General features: G+C 31.8%; 2 protein-coding genes across 2 annotated transcripts; both read left to right on the top strand.

Moving 5' to 3' along the window:
* The first annotated feature begins 2,985 nt into the window (after nucleotides 1–2,985).
* Nucleotides 2,986–6,595, top strand: LOC120193263 (trimethyltridecatetraene synthase-like). Its single transcript, XM_039195802.1, has 2 exons — nucleotides 2,986–3,931; nucleotides 5,746–6,595. Exons 1-2 carry the CDS (start codon nucleotides 3,026–3,028, stop codon nucleotides 6,388–6,390), a joined length of 1,551 nt encoding a protein of 516 aa, XP_039051733.1. The 5' UTR covers nucleotides 2,986–3,025; the 3' UTR covers nucleotides 6,391–6,595.
* Nucleotides 6,596–9,248: 2,653 nt separating this feature from the next.
* LOC120193290 (dimethylnonatriene synthase-like) lies at nucleotides 9,249–9,758 on the top strand. The gene has a single exon (XM_039195821.1). It carries the CDS (start codon nucleotides 9,249–9,251, stop codon nucleotides 9,756–9,758), a length of 510 nt encoding a protein of 169 aa, XP_039051752.1.
* Nucleotides 9,759–11,405: the final 1,647 nt, after the last annotated feature.

Raw genomic sequence — 11,405 nt, 5'->3', positions numbered from 1 at the left:
ATTTATGTACATTTTCTTTAATTTTTTTATTAAAAAAATTACTTAAAAATGTTAAAAAACTATCAAAAGTGAAATTTTATTTATAACTGAGACTATTTTATTAATTTATTATGTCACTTCACTCTTAATGATAATTAAAGTTATTGTATTTATTTTATAAAAAATAAAATTTAATATCTATTATACAAATTTTGAAAATTTAACATTTAAAAAGATTATTTCAATATAGTTTAGTGAATATTTAAAAATTTTATCCTACAAAATTAGTGGACTAGTTATCAACCGATTCTTTAATTTTTTAATATTTATTTAATAAGAATAATAAATCAAAAATTTTATTTACAAGATAGCATGGGTTTAATTTTTTTTATATATATATTTTACAAATATAACTGTTTGATTTTGAAATCTTTAATAAAAATACTTCATTTAATTATTTTAGTAATGACCTTTGAGGTAAGTTTGATGAGGTTTATTTTTTGAATAGGGATTTTGAAATAATGGAGTCGTTACCAATCATTTTTAAGGTGGAGTTAGAATGCTTAAAATCGGATAATTTTAATAATACGTTTTATTTTTTTACTAAAAATACAAATGTTTTTATCTATGAAATAATAAATCAAGTTTGAAAGGTTAGTTATGTGTAATGAAAGATTAGTATCTCACTACGTCAAAAATATTATTTTATGTTTTAAAATTTGAAATTTTGAGTTTGAAGTTTTATTTAATTTAAAACTTGCGCAAATTTAGAACACCTAAAATCAGCCCCGACTTTTCGTCTTCCAACTCTAATGACGGAGAATCAACCATTTTTGCAACCCCGACGCCCAGACAACCATAAAAGACCCCTAACTCGTCTAAACCAAACCCCAAAATGCTCGACGAAACCCTTAATTGCCTTAACGACCTTTCAACTTTTCGACTCTCTCTCTCCAAGGGCCCCTCTACTCCAATGGGAAGCTAGACCCCGTAAGGTAAGTGACTAACCTTCCTTTATCTACCCTTTTTTAGCTTTGAAAACATGCATGCAACAAGTTACTGAAAAATGGAAGGATACCTTTAAAATATGCTTTAGTATTTTTCTTTCCTTTGATTCGAATGCCAACCCTTTATACAGAAGTTTTTCTTTTTTGGTGGTGGGGGGTCGTTTAAACCCATTACAAGGGTTGATTTGTAAAAAAAAAACGAAAAAGAAAATATTATAGTTTTTTAAGGGTTAAATACACGATGCGTGTAGTTAGCCTTTTCTTATTACTGTCCATGGTTGCTGAGGAGAAGGTGGGAATTGCTCGATTAAGTGTGCGAGCTGCTCGAATTCGATTTAGTCAAAATTCGGTCGTTTGACTGGACTCGAATTTAAACTCAAAACAGTCAAACCGAGCCACTCGATTTGTTCATGTGGAGGTTGTAGTGGCAACACTGGAAAGGTGTAGGGTCTGTTGGGACCACTAGGGTTGGTTGCTTGCTTGGAAGAAACCACCAGCGTGAATTTTGGGACCTCTAGTGACCTATCTTCGGTGCGTGAGGGAGAAGCAAAACGTTTCTCATGTTTGGAGAGCCTAATCGTCGCGTGTGCATCTCACGTGGAGGGGATCGAATGGCCCTGGATGCCATCTAGACTGTCTGATCTTAAAGTCAAGATCAATAGTTGATAGTATTTAACTGTTATATATATTACACATAGCAGTATATGACTAGACAAGATATATTACACATAGCAGTATTTAACTGTTTTTTATACTAGATTATATGTATTATGTAATTTTAATGTAAAAATTAAAATAATTTTATTAATAATGAATAAACATTATTAACTGTTGTTAAAAAATAAAAATTAATGAATAATAATTCATTTGATCCTTAATTGTAATTAAAAGTTTATTTTAATATTTTTTATATTTTAAATAATTAATTTTAAAAGAAAATAATTTTTTCAAAATATATGAAATTTATAATTTTTAAAATTATAAAAAATTTATTATTATAAAAAATAAACTTGTGACACTAAAATACTAATAAACTCAACCACTACACATTGCCCACTTCATTAAAATCTCAGCCAGTTCACCTAAAATCGTGCGGTGTGGGGTGTATGCACAATTCAAAATGCTGATATTTTTACACAAATGTCACCATAATAGAAATTAATGACGTACTTGGTATCCGTTTAAAAATATTTACAAAACTAACATCCGAATTTTTTACACATTTGGTAAGATGCGTCCAGGGGAGCATGCCTTCAACCACGTGGCATAAAACGTGATAGTGGGGCGCCTTATTGCATATGGTGTTAGATTGAGAAATATAATCTGAATGGTGTCGGACATAAAATATATAAGGTTAGGGTACTATTTCGGGAGAAACGCCACTAATCTGAATGAGCCACTAAAGATGGGAGCCAGCCATCGGTTGCGACGACCCAGGTCAATTCAAACCTCCTTTTCATATTATCTCTCAAGTCTTCCACTCAACTTTACCGTGGAAAACACCCACTCCCTTCTATACTACCTATTATCTCTTATAAACTCGAATATAAAAAAGATTTAAAAAAAAATTGTGGACAGAGTCATTCATCAAAGTTAGTTTATGGTTCTGATTGATTCAAGTTAGTAAAACGAAGACTTACAACGGAAGATGACAAAAAAATATTTATGTTAGAGATAAAATTTATATTATTAATACATAATATAGAATTATAAAATTTTAAGAAATAAAGTTGAATAATTAATAAAAATATAAAAGAGTTATTAAACTACAGAGTACATAAAATTCTCAACATGGTTGTTGAAGTCAATTGTGAGAAAAGTGAAGGCTATTTCCTTGAAATTTGAAACCCTTCACATCGTGGCAAAATCATTACGGATTAAAGTGTTTTTTGGCAAAGGATTTGTGTTGAACATAATGTGAATCACACAACAACCCATTTTATCCCACTTCATTCGTTGTCTATAAATACAACTCCCTTGTTTCCTCGCTTCCACAATCTACTACCTTATTACATCATTCGCCTATATCTCCACATCAAATGGAAACTCCATCCTGGGCTTCTTACATAACACCATGGCTGGTCACTCTAGCGCTCATCCTCTTCTCCCTCCGTCTCCGCCGCCGTCAAAAGCTTAACTTGCCGCCCGGCCCGAAGCCCTGGCCAATAATCGGCAACCTTAACCTCATCGGTTCACTTCCCCACCGGTCCATCCATGCCCTCTCCCAAAAGTACGGTCCCCTTGTGCATCTTAAATTCGGGTCATTCCCCGTTGTCGTGGCCTCATCCGTCGAAATGGCCAAAGCCTTCCTTAAAACCAATGATGTTACGTTTGCCGATCGGCCCAAGATCGCGGCGGGTGAATACACTACTTACAACTACTCCGACATCACTTGGTCACCATACGGACCGTACTGGCGTCAAGCACGAAAAATATGCATGATGGAACTTTTTAGTGCGAAACGCCTGGAATCGTACGAGTACATCCGGAGAGAGGAAATGGAATTGTTGCTGAAAGCGTTGTACGAATCATCGGGTAAGACGATTGTTTTGAAGGACAACCTTTCGGATTTGAGCCTTAACGTGATAAGCAGGATGGTGTTGGGGAAAAAGTACACAGACGGGACCGGCGAAAACGAGATCGTGACCCCGAAGGAGTTCAAGGAGATGCTCGACGAGTTGTTCCTGCTGAACGGGGTGCTGGACATCGGGGACTCAATTCCCTGGCTAAGATCCCTTGATTTGCAGGGCAATATCAAGAGAATGAAGGCTTTGAGCAAGAAGTTCGACAGGTTCTTGGAACATGTTTTGGATGAACATATTGCTCAGAGAAGAGAGAGTGAAGATTATGTTGCCGGGGACATGGTGGATGTGCTTTTGCAGCTTGCTGATGATCCCAATCTTGATGTCAAGCTTGAGAGACATGGAGTCAAGGCATTTAGTCAGGTAAATTATTCGTTAACTGTTTCTCTTAGAGTGGTTATTACAAAGATAATATCTCCTTTATTTTGTCTTTTTAGGAAATAATAAACATTTATCATTAATTTTTTTTAATAATTTAAGATAATTATAAAACAATATTTAATCTAGATTTTCCTTAGTCACCCATAACACACATTATAAAATGTAGTTACTGAAATTTAAGATTACAAAGAATACTTCTCTAATCACTAAGTCTGCTCCTCATTTTTAATTTTTTTATTAATACGGTGTAGATATAAAATATTCAAAGATAACTCTGATTATTTAGGGGTTGAATTTTCCCTTGACCCTATCAATTATTTTTTAAGTATTAATTAATATTAAAAAATTATATGTTTTTGAAAAAAATTATCCGCCCCTCAATTAAAAATAATTGTATTTATAAAAAACAAAGAAATTTAACCTCACTATAATAAATTTTTAGTTCCGCTCTTATAATAATTTTACATTAAATGTTCACGCTTCTAATCTTTCATACTCGAATTTAAATTTAAAAAAAATAATTATTTTATTAGTTAGATCGCGTAGTTCGTGTCATTGTTAAATTTCTGAGTTATAAGAAGTGCCACTGTTTGTTTATTGTTGTTATTACATGTGGTACCAGTCAACCGTAGGAGAGCAAACAGTGATGTGATTTGATTGTATCAAATTGAATTATTATTAATTGAATTAATTGAATTTTTAATTATTAATTTAATTGATTTTTTTAAAATAGTAATCATATCGAACAAAGTTTAGTTATTTTTATCGGTTAACCTAATTAACTGATTTTTTTATAATTTTTTTATAGGTAGATTAATTTAAATATAATATATGTATATTTTTAATTTGAGTTACAAATTAATTAGGTATTGATAATTTAACGAATCTAGTGTGATTAAAAAATAATAGGGTATTATTTTTTAATGAGTTTGAGCTTAAAATAAGTTTATATATAATACTTAATAATTTTGGTTAATTCGGTTAATTTAATTAATTAACCGATTTTGAATCTAATTAATCGTTAATTGAATATTAAAAAAACATTAACTGTTTCCCGTCTTAGCTAATTTGGTGACCGAACAAATTAATAGAATTAATTCGATTCGATCGGTTAATTTAGTTAAAATCGAATAGTACACCGTATTCTTTGTGACTAATTATTATTATTTTTTAAAAATTATATGTAAATACGTTTTATTTTGTTTTTATCACCCTTTATTAAAGAATTAATAATGATTATGACGTGTAAGTATGAAAAATAAATTAAAAAATGTTATGTCAACATCAATTTATTTTTTTATAATGTCTAATCAAAATAGAACCAAAACATAAGTTTATGTATGATTTAGAAAAAATAATAATTATGTGACCAAAACATAAACTAAGTAATAGATGAGTGGCTAAATAGGTAATTTATCTAATTTATCCTATTATCTTTATGCAATTATACAAAGCATAATGTAAAAAAAAATTAACTTTTGACTAAATAATCATTTTTACTCATATTCTTTATTTAAGCATTTTAGATCAAATATTTTATTTTAGAGTAAAAAGTCTTATAATATTTGACTAGACAATTATTTTAGAGTGTTAAACGTTTGTTGACTAACGATTTTTATCTACATAAAGATATTTTTGCCATGACATGAAATGATATATTCGAAATATTCTAAAATAAAATAATAAAATTAAAATAATTATTTAATCAAATGTCATTTTTTTTTCATTATGCTTTAGACAAATGACTTTAAGTTCTATTTAGGTAGAACGTCAGCTAATGTTTGATGATGTTTCAGGACCTAATAGCAGGAGGAACCGAGAGTTCAGCAGTGACAGTGGAATGGGCAATTTCGGAGCTACTGAAGAAACCAGAAATGTTTTCCAAGGCTACGGAAGAACTAGATAGGGTAATCGGCAGGGAAAGATGGGTCGAAGAAAAGGACATCGTCAACCTACCCTACATCGAATCAATTGCCAAAGAGACTATGCGTTTGCACCCTGTGGCACCCATGCTAGTGCCTCGAATGACCCGTGAAGACTGTCAAATAGCAGGTTACGACATCCGCAAGGGCACTAGAGCTCTTGTGAACGTGTGGACCATCGGGAGAGACCCTACAGTTTGGGACAATCCCAATGAGTTTTGCCCCGACAGATTCCTTGGGAAGGCCATTGACGTGAAGGGTCATGATTTCGAGCTGCTGCCATTTGGGGCAGGAAGAAGGATGTGCCCTGGATATCCCCTGGGGATTAAAGTCATTCAAGCCAGTCTGGCTAATCTTTTGCATGGATTTACTTGGGAATTGCCTAGTAACATGACGAAAGAACATCTTAATATGGAGGAAATCTTTGGTCTCTCTACCCCGAAAAAGTACCCACTCGAGACTGTGGCAGTGCCTAGGCTCCCACTTCATCTGTATGCCCGCTCAGGAACCAAAATATAATCTCGTACTGGAAGATCGAATTTATATAAAATTTTAGGAATAAAAATAAATTATTTATCTAAAATATAGAAAAAGGTAATGGTAATTGGTGGTTTGTAGTTGCTTCTCTTTTGATAATATCTTGTCAAATCCATCAATTATTTTATACTTTTATGTAATGGGCTGGCAATTATTGATGTATGTTTCTTGTGGTTTCCCACCCCAATTCCAGTTTTATTTTTTGTTTATTTATTTATGGGTTAAATATACCTTTACCCTTGAACTATATCTTTTATATCGAATTATCCTCTAAAATATTTTTAAGATGTTTTGTCTCCTTAATTTTAAATTATTATCATGTTTGTTTCAATTATTAACACCTTTAAACAAAATCTCACTTACCTATTAGAACACATTATGTCACTCTTTAATATTTATATTTTTACTGAATAAGAAATCTATTAAATAAAATAAAACTTATAGTATCCTGCTGAACGGGGTGCTGGACATCGGGGACTCGATCCCCTAGGATCCCTTGATTTGCAGGGCAATATCAAGAGAATGAAGGCGTTGAGCAAGAAGTTCGACAGGTTCTTGGAACATGTTTTGGATGAACATATTGCTTGGAGAAGAGAGAGTGAAGATTATGTTGCCAGGGACATGGTGGATGTGCTTTTGCAGCTTGCTGATGATCCCAATCTTGATGTCAAGCTTGAGAGACATGGAGTCGAGGCATTTAGTCAGGTAAATTATTCGTTAACTGTTTCTCTTAGAGTGGTTATTATAAAGATAATATCTCCTTTATTTTGTCTTTTTAGGAAATAATAAACTTTTATTATTAATTTTTTAATAATTTAAGATAATTATAAAACAATATTTAATCTAGATTTCCCTTAGTCACCCCTATCACACATTATAAAATGTAGTTATTGAATTTTTTTAATCGTTAATCAAATTAATATTTTTTAAAATATTAATTGGATCGAATAAAGTTCGGTTATTTTTATTGGTTAACTGAATTAACTGAATTTTTATAGGTAGATTAATTTAAATATAATATATGTTTATTTTTTATTTGAGTTACAAATTAATTAGGTATTAATAATTTAACGAATCTAGTATGATTAAAAAAATAATAGGGTATTAATTTTTTTAACTAATATTTAATATAGATTTCCCTTAGTCACCCATAACACACATTATAAATGTAGTTACTGAAATTTAAGATCTAAAAAGAATACTTATTTAATCACTAAATCGCTCTTCATTTTTATTTTTTTTATTAATATGGTGTAGATATAAAATAATATTTGTTAAATGATAACTTTAATTATTTAGGGGTTGAATTTCCTCTTGACCCCATCAATTATTTTTTAAGTATTAAATAATATTAAAAAATATATATTTTTGAAAAAAATTATCCGACCCCTCAATTAAAAATAATTATATTTATAGAAAATAAAAAAATTTAATCTCACTATAATAAATTTCTAGTTCCGCTTTTATAATAATTTTACATTGAATGTTCACACTTTTAATATCTCTCATACTCGAATTTAAAATTTAAAAAAAATAATTATTTTATTATTTAGGTCTCGTAGTTCGTGTCATTGTTAAATCTCTGAGTTATAAGAAGTGCCACTGTTTGTTTATTTGTCGTTATTACATGTGGTACCAGTCGACCGTAGGAGAGAAAACAGTGATTTGATTTGATTGTAGTGTTTCGTTTGTTAGGTTGTTCAAGCGATTAATTTGAGCCCCAATCAAATTGAATTATTATTAATTAAATTAAATTAATTGAATTTAAAAAAATATTAATCGAATCAATCAAAGTTTGGTTATTTTTATTGATTAACCGAATTAATTAATTTTTTATAATTTTTTATCGGTAGATTAATTTAAATATAATATATGTATATTTTTTATTTGAGTTTCATATTAATTAGGTATTGATAATTTAATGAATCTAGTTTTGGTTAATTCGATTAATTAACCGATTTTGAACTGAATAACCGTTAACCAAATATTAAAAAACATTAATTATTTTTCGTCCGAACTAATTTTGTGACCGATCAAATTAACATAACTAATTCGAGTCGATTGGTTAATTCAGTTAAAATCAAACACTAACACCCTATTTTTTGTGACTAATTTTAGCTATAAAAAACATTTTTGTTGCCTTATTATCTTGGGTAAATAAATATCCACTAAACCATCTAATGCCTAGATTTTGTCTTTATTATCTAATTATTTTTTTTAAATTATATGTAAAATATTTTTTAATTTTGTTTTTATCACCCGTTATTAAAGAAATAGTAATGATTATGACGTGTCACCATTAAATAATGTTGTATAAGTATGAAAAATAAATTAAAAAAATGTTATGTCAACATCATCTTTCATTTTTTTATAATGTGTAACCAAAATATAAATTTATGTATGACTTAGAAAAAATAATAATTGTGTGACCAAAACATAAACTAAGTAATAAGTGAGTGGCTAAATAGGTAATATATCTTATTATCTTTATGCAATTATACAAAGCATAATGTAAAAAAATCTTAACGTTTAATTAAATAATCAGTTTTACTCATACTCTTTATTTAAGCATTTTAGATAAAATATTTTATTTTAGAGCAAAAAGTCCTTTAATATTTGATTAGACAGTCATTTTAAAGTATTAAACGTTTGTTGACTAACAATTTTTATCTACATAGAGATATTTTTGCCATGAAATGAAATAATATAGTCGAAATATTCTAAAATAAAATAATAAAATTAAAATAATTATTTAATCAAATGTTATGATTTTTTTTCTTTATGCTTTAGACAAATTACTTTAAGTTCTAATAAGGTAGAAAGTCAGTTAATGTTTGATGATGTTTCAAGACCTAATAGCAGGAGGAACCGAGAGTTCAGCAGTGACAGTGGAATGGGCAATTTTAGAGCTACTGAAGAAACCAGAAATGTTTTCCAAGGCTACGGAAGAACTAGATAGGGTAATCGGCAGGGAAAGATGGGTCGAAGAAAAGGACATCGTCAACCTACCCTACATCGAATCAATTGCCAAAGAGACTATGCGTTTGCACCCTGTGGCACCCATGCTAGTGCCTCGAATGACCCGTGAAGACTGTCAAATAGCAGGTTACGACATCCGCAAGGGCACTAGAGCTCTTGTGAACGTGTGGACCATCGGGAGAGACCCTACAGTTTGGGACAATCCAAATGAGTTTTGCCCCGACAGATTCCTTGGGAAGGCCATTGACGTGAAGGGTCATGATTTCGAGCTGCTGCTATTTGGGGCAGGAAGAAGGATGTGCCCTGGATATCCCCTGGGGATTAAAGTCATTCAAGCCAGTCTGGCTAATCTTTTGCATGGATTTACTTGAATTGCCTATTAAAAAGACGAAAGAACATCTTAATATGGAGGAAATCTTTGGTCTCTCTACCCCGAAAAAGTACCCACTCGAGACTGTGGCAGTGCCTAGGCTCCCACTTCATCTGTACGTCCACTCATGAACCAACATATAATCTCGGATTTATGGACGACATCTATTGTGCAACACAAGACGGTGTTCCATGGTGTATGCTTTTCGCTGACGACATTGTCCTAGTTGCTGAAACAAAAACTGAGTTTAATAGTAGACTGGCTACCTGGAAGACTGCTTTGGAAGAAAAAGGTCTACGGATCAATATTGAAAAGACGGAGTATTTATGTTCAAACTTTAGTGGAACCAAAACGATGAAGATATAGAAGTATGCATAGAAGGACACGTTCTCCCCTCAAAGGATTGTTTCAAGTACATAGGGTCTATGATACATAAAGATGGGTGTAGATGATGACGTTACACACCGTATAAAGGCGGGATGACTAAAGTGGAGGGCTGCTACTTGAGTTTTGTGTGACAAGAAGATGCCTCTAAAAAATGACACCAAACTCTGCAATTAGGATGTCCTTGGGGGTGGTGCCTGTATCCGAAAAATTGAGGGAGGGAAGACTACGGTGGTTTGGGCATGTCCTTAGGCGACAATCGTCGGATGCGGTCAGGAGGGTAGAGTCGATTTCAGCTGACGATGCCAGAAGGAGAGGACGACCAAGGAGGAAGTGGGTAGACTGCTTGAGATCTGATTTGAAGGATTTAGCCTTTACCGAGGACATAACCTCTGATAGGAAAGTATGGAGACTTAAGACCAGGGTAGCCGAGTAGTGTGGGTCACAGCCATAGGGTGTAGCATCTCTGTTTTCTTTTTAATGCATTTGTAGTAATTTCCATGACTTCTACTTTTTATACGTTTCTGTCATTGGAATTTATGAAGGCTTAGAACTAGGGTAGCGGAGTAGTGTTGCCTTAGTTTATGTTTTAACCCATTTCACTATATTTCTTCTCGTAGCTTGCTATCGCTGACTTCTGTGTATCATTCTCTTCATGTTTCCTCCTTTTAAATTTAGTCGGATCTTACGTTTCTGTCTATATGCAGAGATTTTTATGCAGGGATTTATTTGCAGGGGTTACTTCCCATACAGACGTGCATATGAAGACTGTTCAACTATGTATTTATTTATACATGTATTGTATTTTATCTTTATTTTTAATTTTCTGACTTCCAGAGGTCTTCCACGGAAGCTGCTCTCAACCTGGCGTTGGGGGCAGCCTACTACCCTACCTCCCCCTTACCCCATTGCATATGAGAATAAGTTTTGTTGTTGTTGTTGTTGTAATTGGTGGTTTATTGGTGCTTTTCTTTTAATAACATCTTGTCAAATCAATCAACTATTTTCTACTTTTATGTAATGGGCAGGCAATTATTGATGTATGTTTCTTGTGGTTTCCCACCCCAATTCCATTTTTCTATTTTGTTTATTTTTATGGGTTAAATATACCTTTACCCCTTGAACTATATCTTTTATACCGAATTATCCCCTAAAATATTTTTAAGATGTTTTGTCTCCTTAATTTTAAATTGTTATCTCGATTGTTTCAAATTATTAACACCTTTAAAGAAAATCTCACTTACCTATTAGAACACATTATGTC

This window comes from Hibiscus syriacus, unplaced genomic scaffold, assembly GCF_006381635.1.
Source record: "Hibiscus syriacus cultivar Baekdansim isolate YM2019G1 unplaced genomic scaffold, ASM638163v2 tig00116994_pilon, whole genome shotgun sequence".
NCBI lineage: Eukaryota > Viridiplantae > Streptophyta > Magnoliopsida > Malvales > Malvaceae > Hibiscus > Hibiscus syriacus.
This window is presented reverse-complemented; position numbering and strand designations above follow the sequence as displayed.